General features: G+C 30.4%; 2 protein-coding genes across 4 annotated transcripts; one reads left to right on the top strand and one right to left on the bottom strand.

Annotated features, from left to right (window-relative positions):
* Window positions 1-13,857: 13,857 nt before the first annotated feature.
* LOC105796843 (bidirectional sugar transporter SWEET17) lies at window positions 13,858-16,779 on the top strand. 3 transcript variants are annotated; one of them, XM_052628047.1, is made up of 6 exons: window positions 13,859-14,099; window positions 14,193-14,229; window positions 14,383-14,593; window positions 14,674-14,835; window positions 16,360-16,479; window positions 16,569-16,779. In XM_052628047.1, exons 1-6 carry the CDS (start codon window positions 14,060-14,062, stop codon window positions 16,602-16,604), a joined length of 606 nt encoding a protein of 201 aa, XP_052484007.1. In that variant the 5' UTR covers window positions 13,859-14,059; the 3' UTR covers window positions 16,605-16,779. The 3 variants fall into 3 exon arrangements, with proteins under 3 accessions (XP_012482126.1, XP_052484007.1, XP_012482125.1); XM_012626671.2 differs by having other exon boundaries at window positions 13,860-14,099; window positions 16,589-16,779; XM_012626672.2 differs by lacking the exon at window positions 16,360-16,479 and having other exon boundaries at window positions 13,858-14,099; window positions 16,589-16,779.
* Window positions 16,780-16,992: 213 nt separating this feature from the next.
* LOC105796841 (UDP-glucuronic acid decarboxylase 2) lies at window positions 16,993-19,525 on the bottom strand. The gene is made up of 6 exons (XM_012626667.2): window positions 18,779-19,525; window positions 17,978-18,125; window positions 17,815-17,894; window positions 17,580-17,738; window positions 17,423-17,515; window positions 16,993-17,339 (listed from the first exon to the last, which is right to left on the bottom strand). Exons 1-6 carry the CDS (start codon window positions 19,424-19,426, stop codon window positions 17,118-17,120), a joined length of 1,350 nt encoding a protein of 449 aa, XP_012482121.1. The 5' UTR covers window positions 19,427-19,525; the 3' UTR covers window positions 16,993-17,117.
* Between the last annotated feature and the right edge of the window lie 741 nt (window positions 19,526-20,266).

The following is a 20,266-nucleotide window of genomic DNA, read 5'->3' as shown; positions in this document are numbered from 1 at the left end:
TAACCGAATTCGGTCAGTTAACCGAATTTTGCACACCCCTAGCGAATGTGACATTATATAACAGAGAGGATAACCACGCTAGCAGTCATGGTCATGACCGTGGTCAAGGATATGGACATGAACGAGGTGGTCTTTTCAGGAATACCCACCAAAAGTGAGATCATAAGGATGGAAAGAATGATAAAGATACAACTGGGAAAGTAGAAAGTTTGTGTTATCGTTGCGGAGGTAAAACCAATTGGTCTCGTACCTATCGTACACCAAAGCATCTTATGAAACTATATCAACAATCATTGAAGGATAAAGGTAAGAAAATATAGACAAATTTTGTTTGTGAGAATGGCGAAGATGATTATGGCATCATTGGTACAACTCACTTGGAAGTTGTTGATTTCTTCACCATCCTTGAAGGGAATAATTGATCTTTTAATTTTATTATTATAGTTTTAAAGAATAAGTTTTGTGCTAGTTTGTTATGTTATTAACAACACGGTTATTATATTATGTTTTGAACTATTTACAAAAATTTATATATTTGAAAATTTATGTGACATTTATTTGTTTTCTTTGAAGAATATGAATACCTCTCAAATTCAATTAGCGATAGATGATGAAGACTTATGCTTAGCATATAATGCAACTACTTATACTATACTTAAGAATAAGAAATATTTTTCTCATTTGAAAGTGCAAAAGCTAGTGTGAGTACTATATCAGGTAGTACCAAAATCATAGAAGACTCCAAAAGAGCAAATATATTGTTGCCCAGAGAAATTAAGTTTCAAATTAATGATGCATTATACTCTCTTAAGTCTTAAAGAAATTTGTTGAGTTTTAAAGATATTCACCATAATAGATATCATATTGAAACAATAAGTGAATGAAATGATGAATATCTTCAAATTACGAGTATAATTCAAGGAAATAAACATATTTTGGAGAAATTGTTCGCACCCTCTGGTTTGTACTACACGAAAATTAGTACAATTGAAGCTATTAAGTACATGTTATGAATGTTATTAAGTGGAAGTTCAACATTTCACATTCATCTTCTTGTAACTCATTTCCTTTTATGTATTAGAAAATTAGAGTCTAATCTCCTATATATATATATATATATGAATATACTACTTGTGATTACGATGAAAAATAATAGAATGTAATAGAAATCTTCATATTCTCATATCCATCTTTTATCTATTATTTTTGTTTATAATATAAAATATAATTTTATATTAATATTTATATATTTTATAATTAAATTTTAAATAAAAATCATCAGACTTAAAATAATGCATGTAATTTTTTTAAAACATATTTTTGTGTTGTTGCAACTTTTGTTATTTGCATATACTTAGTATTTTTCTAATAAATTTCTTCAAAAGACTTTATGAAAATATATATGGTGGGTAAATTATTTAATTCATCACTTAAATTTTTGAAAGTTTTATTTGGATCACTCAAGTAAAAATACTTGCAATTTAGTCCATGAAAAAGAAGTAATTTGAATATAGGAAAACCCAAATTAAACCAAATAAATCAGTGTTAGGGATAGTATCGAATATGGAGGTGGTGCACTTAAAAATATAACATAACATACTGGAAGCATACTAAAGTCACTCAAACATGAATAGCAAGAATTATAAAACAATGAAAGAAATCTAAAATATTATTCTTTATATTTTAAAATTCTTGATTCTTTATATCTCATATCAACAAGGTCTTCAAAATAATCATTTTAAGCAAAATTAGTCTCTACATCGTCATTTTGATAAGTCGAATTTTTTTCAATATTCTTTTTTTTATGAAGGCTTAATAAAGCTTTACAAGATGTTCAAGCACACGATAGGTATGCGACCAATGTCCACTCATACCACATTGGTGGAACAAAATTTCAATGTCTTTTGAAAGGATCGCTTAGACCATCATTTTTTTTCTTTCTTTCTCTTTTATCTTTCTTTTGGTGGTTATAATAATGGTTACCACCATGATAACGATAATTATAGTGTCCTCAACCACGTCCATGGCCATGACCACAATCACGACCATGATTTTTTTTTCATTTCTATAATTATTGTGCATTGCTGCATTCACTTTTGAGAATGAAAAAGAACCAATAGGACGACTTTCATGTTTTTCTTACTTTGGTCCTTAATTTTTTAGGCCTAACTCAGACCTAAAGTTATGTATCATCCAATTGTTCAGTCCTTTGGACATTAAAAAAAAGTGGTTGAGATATTCAACTAATTATAACTAGATTTGTTTATGGTTTGAGTTATATGTCCAAAATCAAAGGTTGCTCGAAATTTGGGAGGGTTTAGGCAAAAATATTATGTCTGAAAAAAGATTTAGGCATAAGAATTAGGTCCGTTTTGAATATAGGTCGAGCTCGGGCTCGAACATTAAAGCCCAATCTCAGCTTGACTCATTTTCTATGTTTATATCATATTATAATATATTATAACACATAAAAGCTAAATCTATAGTAATATATAATACTATTGTCGAAATATTTTTTTTGAAATCGACTTTATTTTGAAAAAACAAAAATGGGAGTTGCCAGTGCCACCAATCTTTTTTATTAGGTGTGATCGGATCACCTCGTATTTTGATCATTTTAATAAAAGTTTATATTTACTAAAACGATGATTTCTGGTCTACAAAATCCAGGAGATGGGTTTGGGAGTCGGTTACACACGAGGAAGGATTGGCACCCTCGTTATGGCCAAAATTGGTACCTAATTGATTACTTAATGTCTTAATGTCGAAAATTAAAAATTTGAAGAGAATTTAAAATGTGATCCCTTTGTATTGAGATATTTTAATAGAAAAGGCTTTATTCCGAAGTAATCGAGAAGAAGAATCATGCCCAGTGAGTTAGGACATGACGCTTTTAGTTTTCGAAAACCAGAATAATCGCCATTTAAATCGTTATTTAAACATCGTTTTTATATTTTTAAAATGGATATTCGACTATTTTGGTTTTAGAAAGAAGCCATATTCCGTAAGTTAGCAACACGACTCTTCTAATTCTAAAAATAATGAATATTGTCACGGTTTAAAAATTTTACCTTTTTTATGCATTGTGCAAAAAACGAACATAACACTTAAAACGATATGCATTTTACTTTTTTGGGCATAATATACACATAGATAAATGTTTAAACTTAATGTATGGTATAGTGATAATAAAATAATTTAAAATGGTTATGAGGGTAGAATTATAAATAATGAGTAAATAAAAGAATATTATAATAATAATAACATAATTATGATAATATTAATATTAATAATCATATTATAGTAATAATAAATAAATGAAGTAATTTAAGATAAATAAAAATGGAAGATGTATGATTAAAAGATAAATGGACATGACATGAAAGTGCTAAAATTAATAAGAGAAATAATAAAATAACAAGAACACACTAAAAAAATCAAAATAAAATAATAAATGACAATAATAAACAAAAAAATGTACCCATAAAAGCATGTACACAATTTAATTTTTAAGTATGTCTAAAAATATAATCAGGCATTGCATTGATAATAGTTTCTTTAATAAAAAATTCCCCCTTAAGTCTGCTACCCTAGCACGTTTTTGTCTGCCGCCACTGGCAAGAGTCTTTGGTTTTCTTTGTTCTTTTGTAATTTTGTCCTTTGAAATCTAAGTCTTGCGTAAGTCTTTCTTCTCGCAACAGGAAGCGTGATTCACACAGTTGGTGATTTTTATCTGGAAATTATGGAGGATGAATTAGCCCAATTGCCGATTAATGAAGAAGAAGAGGACGCTATTCACATTCCAATAGATCCAAGTTTGGAAAAAGGGGGTGAGTTTTTTCAACTTGTAGGATGTTTTCTCACAGCCAGTATGATTCACTTTTCAGCTATGAAAAGCACAATGGCGAATTTGTGGCATCTATAATAATAAAAGCATGTACACGATTTAAATTTTAAGTATGTATAAAAATAAAGAGGTAATAAATAAATAGATAAATAGATAATAATAACATAGTAATAATAATAAAAGCACGAAAGAAGGAAAAAAGAAATAAATAATCGATAAAAGGAAAAAAATTAATATTCAAAACTTGAAGGAATAATAAATAAATGAATAAAAGGATTAAAATAAAAAAATAAGTGAATAATATATAAATAGATAAGTATATGAGTAAATAAATGAATAAAATAAAATGAATTATGAATAAATAAATAAATAAGTAAATAAATGAATAAAATAATAAAAAGGATTTAATTGTAACTTAAATGAAATTAAAAGGGTAAATCAGGATAAAATAAATAGTAAGGGGCTAAACTGCAAATAAATAAATAGAGGACTAAATCAAAATTTAAATGAAATTTAGGGGACAAATTGTAAATAAAAAAACTAATTAAACAAAATAAAGGACCAAAATGAAATGCGTGAAAAGAAATAGGGACTAAATGGGAAAATATCTCAAACCCTATTAAGCGCACCGTTTCTTTGGTAAATCAGGGGACCAAATTGAAAACAAAATAAAATTAAATGGCGCAACCTAAAGAAAAAAATTAAAGGAATTAGGGCCAGATTGAAAAACAATTAAAAAGCGGAAGGGTTGGAGCGGCAATTAGACCCTCCCCTCAAAAACACTCGGATCCTAGGAGGATCCGGGTACGACGCCGTATTGGCATCTGAAGCTTAAGCCCAAAACGACACTGTTTTGTCGGCTTATATAAGTAAAAAATTCTTTAAAAAAAACCATTTTGAACCAGCTTTACAAAAAAACTATTTGTTTCATTTTTTTTCTCTGAAGTTGCCCATGTCCAGCCAAGGGAGCCGCCGTGGCCACCAGTCGTCGGCAACAGTGATCGCCGTCTCTGGTGGCCGAAAAATTCAAAACCTCCCTTTTTGATTTCCTCTTTTTTAGGAATCCCGATTTAGAGTTGAAATTGCCGAAAAGTTGTTTAGGTTATAGGCCACTAGGCCATTTAAAATTATAAAATTGGACTATTGTAAATGGACTGATGTTTTTTTTTTATTGGACTTTAATATTTTTTTGTTTTATTTTTTTTTCATTTGGTTTATGGTGGGCCGAACAGAATTGGGCATTTACAACTATAATGTAAATATCTAAAAAGAAATTAAGATGTCTATATATAAAATTAAAATAAATGAAAAATATTAGATTATTAAATATTAAATTAAAATGATATAAATATTTTTCCTAAATTTTTAAAAAAAGGTAGTATATTAGCCATATACAAATATAGACGGACTTAGACAAAATATTAGAACATATAAAACAAATAGCATCATGTTAATATGAAGTGCATATGGACTAAAGGCTAACGTCGTTAAAAAATTATGTTTTTAATTAACATTTCTATTTTAAAAATAAATTGATTCTTTTTAAAATTTAATGATAAAATTTAACTAAAAAACTAATTTAATAAAAAATCTAGAAAGATTAAAGAATAAATTAATTCCTATACTTTATTTTAATTTAACCATCTGATAAATTCCATGGGTTTTATCAGTTGTGTTGTGTTCATAATTTTATATTGTGTTATCATATTTTTCCCTTTTGGTTATATTTAAAGATTTCAATTTATTATTATGATATTTATTGAAATTGATTGCCATATCCACCATCTCAATAAATAAAATATGCATTGATTTTCAGAAGATTCCAAGAAGAAAAAAAGAAAATGTTGTAACTTTGCTTTGAAGGATTGTATTGTAAGGCATGGAGGGTTGATGGTGTAAATGAGGCAGCTGCAGTTGTGGTTGGTATGTTGTTTTCATGGTATCATTAATTATGGTAAATGATACAAAGACAAAATGTGATGTCATATATGATCACCCAATTATGAGGTTAGAGCTGCCTCTCATTTTCTGTTTGGTAAAGAAAATGTGGGAAAATAAAAAAACTAAGTTTTAGATGAAAAATGATAATAAAATGAAAAGATGGTTATTTTATCTGAGGATATATTGATAAATTAAAAAAATTAAGTATTAAGTATTAAATTATAATTTTTTTAAAATTTAAATATAATATAATCTTAAATGAAATATAGTAAAATAAAAAATTGAATTTATTCTCTATTAAGTGATAAGTAGGTCCCTATATACTTATCATTTTCTACACTTTAATTGTAGAAAAATTCTATCGGTCAGTTTGCATTGTGAGTTATCAAACATGTTTAAAACGTAAGTTGTTAAAAATATCAATTTTCAGTTAATTGAATTTTTTCAACACTTTATCAAACATGTTAGTCTCTAACTCGTTAACTTTTCTTAACTTGGCTTTTGAATTTTTTTGCCCATATTTGTCTCGAAACTTGGTAAAATTTCTCAATTTAAACCTTTAACTTAGATTCAATTGAAGTGTGATGATGTGACATGTTGAAATTGTGCCATGTCATCACTTGATTTTTTAAAATTATGTAAAATATTTAAATTTTTAAATTTTTTTAAAAAAATTAAGTGATGATGTGGCGTAATCTCATAGTGTTATGTCATCATACTTGAATGAATTCAAGTTTAAGGATGTTATACCTTGTGTGGCAAACCTTGCGAACCTCACAGAACACCTATAAAAAGCTTGACACGTGTTTTCTAATGGAACTAATGATATCGCAAACCAACAGCTAGTTTGTGAACTAACAATTGATTCGCAAACCACAACTTGGAGAACTTTAGAACTTTGCTACTCCGCTAAGACAATATGACGACAACATGGAGACCTAGAGTAATTGATTGCTAGTTGTCCTAACATGTCACATCATCACCACTGCAATAGTATCAAATCAAACTTTCACGTCAACAATCCTAGACACATAGCTAAGTTTGTCTCCCACTATAAAAGGGTCATGCAAACAACTCACGTAGATCTATTGTTATATACTTCTCACACTAAACCTCTGAACTATCTCCATGAGACAACAAATTCCTTCTGACCTTCATACTCTCTCCTTCTTCATCAAACCAACATTAAGTTGGTGCATTCAGTATACAACTTCTATAATATGTAGCATCGTTGACAATAGTGGAATTCATACCTTAAGAAATGGGTAAATGGCATCCTTTCATTGGCATTACATGATAAATGAAAAGTAAACGTGGTCACAGGTCATTTGTCTTTGTGATGAATGACTTAATTACTATTTGATAGTAATTGATTTTTCATGAAGGAAGATGTAATAGTAACAATGAGATAAAATAGGATCATATTGGGAGAATGTATTTATCCTAAATAGATTAAGGATATCCTATAAAGGTAACACACTTATGACAAGGTCATTGGACAAGCACTAATCGAGTAGCTTTCATAATGGTATATAATTAGGGAGAGCGAAGTCACGATACTATAATGGAATGACTTCATGACTAAATGAGTTTATAATTAATTAGGATATCATGTATCCATTCTTGGGTTATGAATTCCACTATTGTGAATGATGCTACATATTGCAGAAGTCGTATACCCAACACACCAACTTTCAGTTCATTATCTATTTGAACTCAGGCTTTTACTTACATCAAAGTATACGAGTCATGCATACATAGTCCATCATCCACTCAGGATTATGGTATGTCTCACTATGAACATCACAAGTGAATAAATCTATAAATGGATTCAATATCTATTCTACTTGGGTCCTATTCGATGTACTGTCGGTCCAGTCAGTCACATTTATGTCTCTATTTTTTGGGAGCCATCCGCTTTGATGCCCAAGACAAAGCATCTCTCCGATTGGACTTGATAGACGACATATTAGTCTTTCAATTGATTTTCTCATTTTCGATTAGACTAAAGACATGTTTAGGTTCATCTACTAATATAAGTTGTCTTTCTGTATTATGATTCGACCACGCAATATTGTTTAGTATTAGTTAAACATTAGATAATCAATGAGCTAATATTTGCTTCAATTTTGCTTTGTGTGCAAAAACTATTGAGGACAGTATACAAAGGGTAGTAATGTAATTAATGGATAATTTTATTAAACCAATCTGTTCGAAAAAAAATATAAGTGTACATAGATAAAAATACTACACTTAGGGCACAAGATGCAACAAAAAGTTCCTCCAATCAACACACAACACGTGTATCTAAATATTAAAGATGATGACGGTTTCATTGGAAATCCAACCAACATGTTGTAACACATTGCATGTTTTTCCAAATTCATAATTCAACTCAAATGAACAAACAAATATCAATCATTTATCATGGTATAAATTTAAACAATTTAAAAGGTTCAATTTTTCAAAATTCAAAATACATATTTAATTATATATATTCAAACTTAAAATGTGAATCCCTATACAATGTATAACGCTTCATCATAAACTTCAAGACTTTCATCTCAAACACCCATGTTACTATTTTTTCACCAAACTCGTGAAGGTCACTTTATAATCTTCACTCGCCTAGGGGGCAATTGCTATACCTTGTCTAGTGAACCTTGCAAACCTCACAGAACACTCATAAGGAGCTTAACACATGTCATCCAATGGAACCAACAATACTGTGAACCTGCAACTAGTTCACGAACCATTAATTGGTTCGCGAACTACAGCCTAACAAATTTTAGAACTATGCATCTCTGCTAAGGCAATATGAGGACTATCTGGAGACCCAGAATAATTGATTGCTAGTTGTCCTAACATATCTTATCCTAAGACATCACATCACTATCGTGACGAGGGTATCAAATCAGACTTCCACGTCAACAATCTTAAGACACAACTAAATTTATCCCCGACTATAAAAGGATCATGCCAACAACTCACATAGGTTTATTCTCATATACTTCCCACACTAAACCTCTAACTATCTCCATGAGACCAAAAATTATTTCCGACCTTCGTACTCCCTCCTTCTTCATCAAACCAACATCTTATTTCCTTTATTCACCTCACTAATCAACATGGGATCAAAATGGGAAAAATTGTCAAATTTTAAAACTAAAATGAATTGAAAAAACTTAGAAATCAAAGTGCAAAATAGTACCAAAATTAAAAACTAAATCTTACTTCATCCATTTTATCATCAAACTGTTTAACTGAGACAATAACGATGAAAACCTCATGGAGATGAGAACACAAATTTTAATTGCCCAATTAGACAAGAATTAGTCGTGGCTTGAAGACCCCCTAAATTTAAAAAAAAAAAATCATATCTATTTACAACCAAATCATTCCACTTTTGTCGGACCAATTTTTATTTTTCTTTCTTTTTTAAGCCTGTGTGAAAAAATCTTTTCTCGCACCAAAGAAGAATCTAATGCTAAAATCTATTAACCATTGCGAACAAATATGCTTTAATCATACCTTAATTAACTAAAGTGACCCACCGAAGCATGACCCATTGACCTCTACTCTTCTTTTTCTTCACCTTGTAGGGTTCTCCAAATGTGCAAAGAGATCGTTCATGGGCCTCAACAAAAATGTGCATTAATGAGACAACTTCGGTGAAAATACTATGGAGGAATTTTATTTTTCTTTCTCTATTTAAAATTTGAGTAAATTAGTTCTTATACGTTAGATTAAAGAGTAAATTGATTTTTTTCTGTTAAAAATTTCATCCATTTCTACTATCAAAAACTGGTGTGGTTGACGAAATAACTAAACAGTTACATGTGAGGTGCCACACGTACCTTATGTTGACATATAGAGACCATTCTTTAATAGTAAAAATGGATAGATTTTTTAATAGAATGACCAGTTTGCTCGTTGATCTAATGTATAAAAATTAATTTGCCCATTTTCTAAGTAAAGAGGACAAAATATAATCTAACTCCTAATATAAGAACCTCTATGATATTTTTATTGACAACATTTGAAATTTAATCATTCAACTCAATTGACAGCTTTATTATTACAATAATTTAGATATCATATATCTAAATTTATTTAAATACGTAATATTATAAATAATTTAATAAAGGAATAAAAAACGTCATTGTATAACTTAATAAGCCGGTGGAAGGAAAGAACGTAATTTTCATTAAGGAAAAGACCATTCAAGCCAATTGCTTGTCACGTTTGTGGTGAGAAATTAAGGGTTTTTTAAGTTACAAATCAAAATCAATTATTATATTCATAAAATTCAAATACTAAATTTAAATTGATTAGATCGAAAATTGATTAGCCAATCAATTTAATTTTAATTTAAAATTAGAATTGATTAAACTGATAAAAAGGTCAAAATTAAATTTATTAAATATTTTGGATAATTAATAAAATTTTGGTCCTATAAATTATTTTTAGCCAATTTTCAAACCCAACCAATGAATAAATATAATTAAAATTGTTAAATTTATTGAGTACATGAAAAATCTTAAATTTTACTTTATTATATTTATTAGATAATTTTTAGAAAGATACGTGTTCTTGTTACAAAATAAAATATTTGAATACTACTTTAACCTTTTACCTTACATTTAATTTTATTAAAATAAAATTCAAAGATGTGATTAATTATATAAACTAAATGTAAAAGATATCTGTTGTGGCAAAATGAGCGGGGAGTTGGTGAGTAGTATTCGACAATGTTAATTACAAACTGTTATTGAGGCGGTTAAAAAATTCGTTTTATTTGATTTGACAATTTAATGAAGATATTATGGTCTATCTATGGAATATCAATCCTTGGCATCTGGAGATTGGATTGGATTAAACTCTTGAAACAAGGAGGATCGATGAAGATTATGTAACAGTTTTGAAAATCAGATATTCGATTATAATAGTTATCTTCAAGGTGTTACTTTGTATTCACTTATATTCGATATTAGGAAGCTGAAATTGAATATATGCTTCGAGGCTTGTCTAGGTTTTGTAAGAGGGTTTATTGAGTGCATTCTAATATGTTCATTGAGGAATTGTTTTTGTGAAAGAGTGCAAATTGGATTGTAAATATTGTTGAGGGTTTACTCCCTAAGTTCTCAAGGGAAAGATTTGGAGGTGAATGTTCTAGTCTTTAGGTACAAAAGTGAGATCATATACCATTTATGACGTATATGATTTAGGATGGTATTGTTTGAATTTTACTTATTAGTGGTCCTCCTTAATATTATTAAGACAGGTGGTGAACAAATTTGTAATTTCCCTTATCTTATATGCTTGCAAGTTGCAATAGTTATACATATTTTTTTTTATGTTTTTATATTATAGATTATAGATATATTATTAATTATCAACCGTTACCTTTTGGTATGAAACTAATAAAATATAAAAGGAAAATCCAAAATATCAAATTAAACAAAATAATGTAGGGTCTAAAAGGAGTGATGATATTTTCTTTTGTAATATACTATACTTTTTCAACTTGTCAGTTGGTTAGTTAAACATATTTTTTTATGTCGATTTTAGAGTTTATGTTGAATGTTTATGGGTGTTCCTGTTAAAAGGGATAATGTCATCTCTAAGGTTTGAATTTACATTTTTCCTTTAGAAATGCAATGTGTCTTATAATTATACCCAACCACTTATTTGTAATATCTTTTTACCCACTCTACTCAAAAATGGGTAATTAGTCCTTGTACATTGGATCAAAGAGCAAATTGGTCCTTCTATTAAAAATTCAATCTATTTCTATTGTTAAAAATTGACGCTTGTATTAGAGAATTGATTTTTTCTATTAAATAGGCATTAAATGCATTCTACTAATTCAATTAGGGTTTCACTCCTTCCCCCTATAAATAGATGGCACCGATAGGGCTAAAAATATAATAAGTTGCACACAACTTTAAGATACTGTTATTCAGCCCGAAAATAGTGAGAATTTATTTCTAAGTATAAATTCTATTTCTTGGAATAACAATTCTACAGATTTCTATTAGAGAGAGAGTTTTACTTTCCCACTGAAAGTAAAGTAAATAATTTATGGTTTTGTGTTTGATTCGGAATCGTTTGAGCTCACACTCAGAGCAAATCGTGGTACAATAATAGTGGAGAATGTTGTTCAGTTGAAAGCTGAGAACAAAAATGATCCATCTCACTCAAAGCATAGGTATATTTCAGGAAAAGTTTATTGCTATAAATATCACAAACTGGCTCGGTTTTTAAATTTTATTTTTTTCGCTATTCAAGAAAATCGTTTTTAAACCAGATTTTTTCCAACACCCCCAATATTGTAACGAACAAATTTGTACTTTAAGTTGCAAAAGCTTTTTGGTAAAATTTTGCTATTAGTCCTTGTACTATGCATAAGTTGTGGATTTGGACCATGTATTTTAATTTGGTCATTTTCAGTCATTGTTTAACTTTTTAGTACTAACAGAATGGTAGCTACTCAATTCATTAAATACGAAAAGGTCAAATCTTTGATGATTCCATCATATATGATTGAGTTGCGAAAACTTTTGAATAGGTATCCTACATTTGAACTAAATTCTTTCTAGTTAAAAAAATCTCTTTTTAGTTGATCTAGAACAATTAGGAGATTCTCTAGAAGAAATACGGGGTTTTGCTTTTGACGACAACATGCTATGGGGTTGTGATGTCGCTCATGGGATCAAATCAATACATTTTAAGAAAAATATTTGAATATCAATCTCGTCGATATCATCGGTCTCATAAGTATCATACCGAATCTCATCATTCGAATCATTTTTGAGAAATATGAGGCATCTAAGGCATCTATTCATTAATAAGAAAAAGAAAAAACATGAGCTGTGATTGGATTGATGATAAAATAGAATCTTAGCTCATGTACAGTGATTTAATTGATGATAAAGAAAGAGAATTATTGGTTCAGTTCTCCACTTAACTATAGAAAAAAAAAAGAATGATCAAATTCTATTGGGTCTGACTCATAGTAATTATTTATCAAAGAATGACTATGGTTATCAAATTATTGAACAATTGGGACCAATTTACTTACGATACTTAGTTGACATTCACAAAAAGTATCAAATAAATTATGAGTTCAATACATCATGTTTAGCAGAAAGGCAGATATTCCTTGCTCATTATCAGACAATCACTTATTCACAAACTTCGTGTGGGGCTAATAGTTTTCATTTCTCGTCTCGTGGAAAACCATTTTCGCTCCGCTTAGCCTTATCTCCCTCTAGGAGTATTTTAGTGCCATGTCAACTTACTATTTCCACATATTACTAAAAAAATAATTAATAGATTTCACAATTGCCATTTGCATTAATACTAGAATTTCAAAATTCGAAAAATATAGCGACTAGGAATGATGTAGTTGGAGAACATAAACTAAATCTACAACTTTAAGCATAATATAAGACTAATAGCGAATTTAACAAAATAGTTTTAATTTCTATCGTTTGGTTAGGACTAAAATTTCAAAGTTCAAAAATACAAGGACTAGTATTGACCAATTTAAAAAGTAAAGGAATAAATTGATCAAATTGAAGTACATGTACTAAATCCTCAACTTACGCAAAGTTTAGGATCTAGTAGCAAAATGTAACCAATTTTTTAAGGAAACAATCACAAAGTAATACATATATGATTAGTTAGAATTAGAATAAACTCAATATAAAATATAATAGAATTGAAAATTAGAATATATCCGCATAATAAACTAAAAATTAAAATATATTCGAATCAAAATCAAAATAAATCTAAACATGTCCCATATAACTTGAAATAATTTAAAAATAATCCAAACCACACTCACACATAATAAAACTTCAACAAACCACAATATCTCAACCCTACCAAAGCATAATTCTTGCAAAACTTATACATCTTTTGTTTTATTTTTGTTTTATATTATTAATTATCAACCACTACTTTTTGGTATGAAGCTAATAAAATATCAAAAGGACAACTAAAAAATATCAAATGTAGGGTCTAAAATGAGTGATGATATATATTTTTTTTCCTATTGTATGCTATACTTTTTCAACCAACAATCGGCATTTAGTTTTATACTTCAAAAAATAAAGTTGTATAAACTCTTAAGGTGTTCTTTCTCTCTTTTCTTCTCGGGCTATTGGCTTCCCCATCTTTAATCGTTCCCTCCTTTATAATTTAGTCCCAAACACATTCAACTCCCCATCTCTGTTTTTCTTCAATTTTCATTTTCACTTAATAATGGAAATTCTTAGCTTGAGTTTCTTTGTGGGTATTATTGGTATGGGCTAAAAACATCAATTTCCCCTTTATAGACATATACATATATGTATATATATGTTCATCTAATCTCATGTGTTTTCTGTTCATGCAGGCAATGTTATATCAGTTCTGGTTTTTCTTTCTCCCATGTAAGAATAAATGACTTCTTCTTCTTTTTTCATATTTCTTACATTCATTGTCATGTCGAAAAGTTATGTTGCTCGGATTTTTCATTTTTAAAGTATTTGTATTCGATAAATACATATATCGGAATAACTAAAAAGCATGGGTTTGATTTGCAGTGGAACGTTTGAAAGAATAATAAAACATAAATCAACTGAAGATTTCCAGAGCCTACCTTACATTTGCACATTGTTGAACTCAAGTTTATGGACATATTATGGGATCACTAAGCCTGGGGGACTCCTTGTTGCCACTGTTAATGGCTTCGGCATCTTTGTTGAAGCTGTTTATGTTGGTTTGTTCCTCACTTATGCACCAAAAAAGATGAAGGTAAATTGTTGAAATTAACTTTAAAACCCTAGTTTTTTATTTATAACTTGATTGAATTATACATGTGAATTGATATGCAGTTGAAGACGGGGGTTTTGGTAGGGATATTAAATGTGGGTTTTGTAGCAGCTGCCATTGTAGTGACACAGTTAGCATTGGAAAGTGAAACCCAAATTGGTGCAATAGGGCTCATGTGTAGTGGTCTTAACATCATCATGTACGGCTCCCCTTTAGCTGCCATGGTAATAACTTTCATCTCATCTCTATTTTTCGATTTGTAGTTGGTGTTATGAAAAATCAAAATTTAAATAATCATCTTTTAAAAATATACAAAATTCGATCATATAAAGTTCATTTATTTATTTTGTTAAGCTAAAATTAATTTATAGAGAGAAGAAAAAAAAAGTGTTGTTGAGACTTCAATGAGAACGTCAAATATGCTTACGAATCTGAAATCAGTGATGAAAAATCTAAAACAACAAGAACCTTTCGTTGGTTTGGTTACATTACAATAATAATAATAATAACAACAGGGAATAACTATTATTATACACTCATCCATAAATAATTTATTTCATGGACCATTTCTACCACATTATTCATGGTCCCTTTCCATTTGTTTAATAACATTTCAACAATTTTTTTCATGTGATTGACACATAATTTTAGTAATTTTTTTATCCTAAACCCCAAGCCTTAAACCTCGAATCTAGAATCACAAACCTTGAACCCAAAATCCTAAACTCGAACATCGAACCCGTAACTTCGAACCCTTGAACCCTAAACAAGAACCATAAACCCTTAAGCTTTGAACTCAAACCTTGAACCTCAAACCCGTAATCTCAAACCCTAAACTTGAACCTTGAGCCCAAAACCCGAACTCGAACCTTAAACCTTAAATCCCAAATCCAAATCCTGAATCCCAGGGTTCAAGGTTTAAGATTCGAGTTCAAGGTTTAGGGTTCTAGATTCGAGGTTCATAGTAAAATAATTACTAAAATTATGTGTCAATGACATGGAAAAATTACACAAAAATTACTAATTTTTTTAAAATTGGTTGCGCAAAAGTAAAAAATATTAACTTATGGAAAAATTAATTATTTTAAGTAATTTAATTAAAATTAAATTAAGCTGGAAAGATATTAGATATAGACAAGTGTATAATAATACTTTGTTATCTTTAAAATTTGATAACGTGACACTATTTTATTGATACCTAAAAATTATACTTTTAGGAGGATCATAATATAATTTATTCTCACCATAATAATAATAATAATAATAATAATAATAATAATAGTAAGTTTATCTTTCCTTGTCTTGTTTTTTCTTTTAATTTTCATTTGTCTTCTTTTGGTGAATATGACTTCAAAAGCTGAAGAATACCACATAGAAAATAAAAATATCTGCAAAACATATATATATATATATATAATATTGTCGGGTAATAACGAAAATATCTTTACCTTCCAAAATAAATTATATTATTTTAAAAGTATTTTTATTATTTCATATCTTCTATATAAAAAAATAGAAATATAAATATATATTTTACCATCTAATCAAAATCACATTTATTAATTATATGACACATCATCGCTGGGTGCAAATTAACAAATTGAAACTAAGTACTATTAACTATATATAAACATAATTAAATATTAAATATAATTATTTTGTTTCACTTTCAAGTTTCAGGAATTGGAATTTTGAATTTTGAATTTACTTTTAATAAATATAATTAATATTTGTATATATTGTTTCAGAAAACAGTGGTGAGAACCAAAAGTGTGGAGTACATGCCATTTTTTCTCTCATTTTTCCTTTTTCTGAATGGCGGAATTTGGGCTTTCTATGCTTTACTTATGCATGATTATTTCCTTGGGGTAACTTTTTTAATTTCCTTCTTCATTTAATTTACTATCACTAGTTTCATAATTAAATCGTAACACTGTTGATATCGTTATCATTGTAGTTATATTTATTTGTTTATAGGTACCAAATGGGATAGGCTGTCTACTGGGAACAGCACAACTTTTGCTGTATGCCATTTACAAAAATGCAAAGCCATCAAACAACACCAGCTTACAAGGATTAATGGAACAAAAGGAGCCCCTTGTATCTCACGAATATGTATAATATGGTATATTGAATATATTAGTGGAGCTTTTAAATTTTACGCGTAAGTTAATGAGTTCACAATTGTTCTATTTTGTACTCTAATTATATATAAAAAATTTAAATATCAATTCATATGTATAAAAAAAAATCATATTTATATATTTGTGTTGAAGCAAAAACATAATACAAAAATTGAATTACTCTAAAAATCTCATGACAAAACTATTAAAAAGAAAACCCTCCATGGAAGGAAGAAGGGATTAGCTTCAGCAGCATGCAATTTATTATTAATTATTATTATTTCCCTATAAAAAGCAGTAAAAAAATGAAGGTTCTAATTAATATAGAGGTATAGGTATGATCTTAAATGTTTTGTTTACTCTAATATTAATGAGGAGGAGGATTAAGCGGTAGCACCACCGCCTATTAGTGTTTTAGGGGTACCAAAGATTCTTTGCCTGAAATCAGACACCATTAAAGGAAGGCCTTTGCGAAGGGAAATGGTTGGTTCCCAGCCAAGAAGTTGTTTAGCCTTTGAAATGTCTGGTTTCCTCTTGTGTGGATCATCTTCTGTGTTTGGTCTGAATTCTATCTTTGCATTGGGATCTATTGCTTCCTGTACCACCTGCAACATCATTCAATAGTACCCCCTTACAATACTCCCGAGTATGTGTCCGACACAGAGTATAAGATATTAGCGTTTTTTACCTCGGCAAGTTCGAGCATGGTGAATTCTCCAGGGTTTCCGAGATTGAAAGGACCTACGTGATCACCTTCCATCAACCGGATTAGACCCTCCACCTGTTGTAATTATCAGTGAATCAGATGAAAACTCGGTAAAAAGTTAAATGATGTAAAGTATTACCAGGTCTGAAACATATTGGAAACTCCTGGTTTGCTTGCCATCGCCATAGACAGTCATTGGCTCTTTCCTTAAAGCTTGGGCTACAAAATTGCTTACAACACGCCCATCATCGATGCACATTCGTGGTCCGTATGTGTTGAATATCCTAGCAATCCTCACCTGTTCATTCAAGTATTTTAACATACACACGTATCTGATGTTACTTATACCTAAGTTGGAATATATAAATATGAACCTCGATTCCGAGGCTTCTGTGATAATCCATTGTCAAGGTCTCCGCGGTCCGTTTGCCCTCATCATAGCAACTCCGTACACCTAACGGGGGCGGATCGGAAACGTGTTAATAAATCATCCACAATAAATACGTATTTACATATACAAGGAGGCGATGGACTGACCAATGGGATTGACATTGCCCCAGTAGGTCTCAACCTGGGGATGCTGCAAAGGATCACCATAGACCTCACTGGTGCTGGTTAGCAAGAAACGGGCACCAACTCTTTTTGCAAGCCCTAGCATGTTCAATGTTCCCACCACATTGGTCTTGTGGATCGATCCCAAACCCCAACCCAACAATCAAAAATCAAGGATCCCAAATCACAATCACATATAAATGTTATGTCAACTGCAGAAAAGAAAAACATTAACCCAAATCTTGATATGTTATTGGGATGAATATTGTCCGAACCAACACATTTTCATACATGTCGAACACGAATTGTTGAGGAATTTCTCCTTCAGAAGAAATCTTCAAAGTGTCATTTGTCCGGAGCCAATAGATACCTCAACAAATTTGGTATTATCCCATGTTAAAATTCCCCCAAACCAAAAGTGGAATTCATGGAGCAAAATCACCTTATATTGACCAGACTTAACGCATGATCACCTATAAGGAATGCCATTAGATACCATTTAGTACATAGGTTCAAACCCTACTAATAACATATAAACACCAATTCCTTGGTAGTATATGCGCCTTTAGATATCATTTGAGGCATGGGTTCAAACCCTGACTGATGGTAGTAAATGGGCACCATTTCTTTGGTGGATGGACATATGTCATGCATAGTCTGATCAGACTAGATGCTATTTTGTGAATCATGTTGACAAAGTTGAGAGGCAAAATCAGTCCAACAACACTCCTGAAATAAAAAAAATCTAAATATTTCAAGGAAAACGAAAAACGTAAGAAAGGATATGATGGTCTTGACAGGGTTGAACTTGTAATGAACAGGGGAAGCAGGGCAAGCCAAGTGATAGATTTGATCAACTTCCAACAGAATCGGTTCAACCACATCATGTCTTATAAGCTCGAACTTGGGGTTCCCAAAATGGTGCATCAAATTCTCTTTACGCCCCGTAAAGAAATTATCCACTACGATCACACTGTCCCCCCTCGCGATCAGCCGGTCCACAAGGTGGCTCCCCACGAAACCAGCTCCGCCAGTCACCACAATCCTCAAGTTCTTCTTCTTTAACCCCAACGGCACCTTACCAGCCGCCGCCACGTTCCTTCCTCGAAAACCTTCGGTGTAAGCTTCATACAACACCCTCCGAGTCACCTCACTCGACTCAGCTCCCAAACCACTGACCGAACCAGCAATCAAACCAGCACCACCACCACCACCACTCAGTTCTTGAGACAACGAAGACGTCGAAACAGGGAACGAGTTAAAAAACAGAGCAGCAATGGCGATCCCGACAAGAACAAAGAAGAACCGCTGTTTCTGAGCCACATAAAGGAATGGGGTTTTCCAGTTCCTGACAGGGGATGAAGGGGTCCCAGGACTGATATTTGGCGAACTTTTTTGGGTTGTCTGGTTCCTATGAATCAATTCAGACGCCATTTTTGTTAAAAAAAAAAAACAGGGGAAGAAGGTGTTTGGAAGGGGGGAAAACAAATTATCAAAAAAAAAAACCAGAGTTTAATTAAAACTTTTTTTTGGTTTGAATGTTTCCAAAGTGAGAAAAGGAGAGTAATGAGGAGAAAGTGAGCATTTGTTACAAATCACCGGTTCAGTAGGGCTCATGCATGAATATTGGCGCTGGATAATCGGTCTCGAGCTTTGTGGTTGGTCGGTGAGAGAGCTCCTTTTTTTTTTCTTGGTCTATTTTATTGCTATATTTTAACCATGTTTTTTTGCTTACTTATATGCCATTGCTTTTGTTTCACAATTACATTTTTTTCATTATCAATATACATATTTTAATTATATTCACCATCCTTATATTCTTCAGATATTTAAATTTTAAGTCCAATTGATCACGCTAACAAAGGACTTCTATTAAATTTGATTATGTGATATTTTAAGAATAAACAATGTACTTACTTGATTAATCTAAAACTACACGAAGACATTTAAGAAAAAAAAGGAAAATATTGATTTTCATAATGTGAATAACCTTGTAATCTCATATTCAAAATTAGAACTTTCATAACACCGATATCGATGTTTTTCACGTGTGTAATATTGGCAATGAGAGAAAAGATTATTTTTAAAATTATAATTCTTTTGAGAGTGATATCAATTGGATTTCAAGAATCAAATCAAAAGAGTAGAAAGCTAATGGATTAAAGTAAAAGGACTAAATTTAAAATGTGTGAAGCGTACAAGGACGTAAATAAGAATTAGACAATTTCCATTTAAAAAGAAAAAAATATATTAAAGTCATTTAATCCTTGTAAT

Source organism: Gossypium raimondii, chromosome 3 (assembly GCF_025698545.1).
Source record: "Gossypium raimondii isolate GPD5lz chromosome 3, ASM2569854v1, whole genome shotgun sequence".
Classification (NCBI taxonomy): Eukaryota; Viridiplantae; Streptophyta; class Magnoliopsida; order Malvales; family Malvaceae; genus Gossypium; species Gossypium raimondii.
This window is presented reverse-complemented; position numbering and strand designations above follow the sequence as displayed.

Excerpts from the sequence above, each read along its gene's own strand:
- LOC105796841 (XM_012626667.2), bottom strand. The coding sequence starts at position 19,426 with ATGGCGTCTGAATTGATTCATAGGAACCAGACAACCCAAAAAAGTTCG. Across the intron at positions 17,895-17,977 it reads GGGCAATGTCAATCCCATTG|GTGTACGGAGTTGCTATGAT; the intron begins GTCAGTCCATCG and ends CGCCCCCGTTAG. Across the intron at positions 17,340-17,422 it reads CCATGCTCGAACTTGCCGAG|GTGGTACAGGAAGCAATAGA; the intron begins GTAAAAAACGCT and ends ATGATGTTGCAG.
- LOC105796843 (XM_012626671.2), top strand. The coding sequence starts at position 14,060 with ATGGAAATTCTTAGCTTGAGTTTCTTTGTGGGTATTATTG. Across the intron at positions 14,230-14,382 it reads CTGGTTTTTCTTTCTCCCAT|TGGAACGTTTGAAAGAATAA; the intron begins GTAAGAATAAAT and ends TTTGATTTGCAG. Across the intron at positions 16,480-16,588 it reads TGCATGATTATTTCCTTGGG|GTACCAAATGGGATAGGCTG; the intron begins GTAACTTTTTTA and ends ATTTGTTTATAG.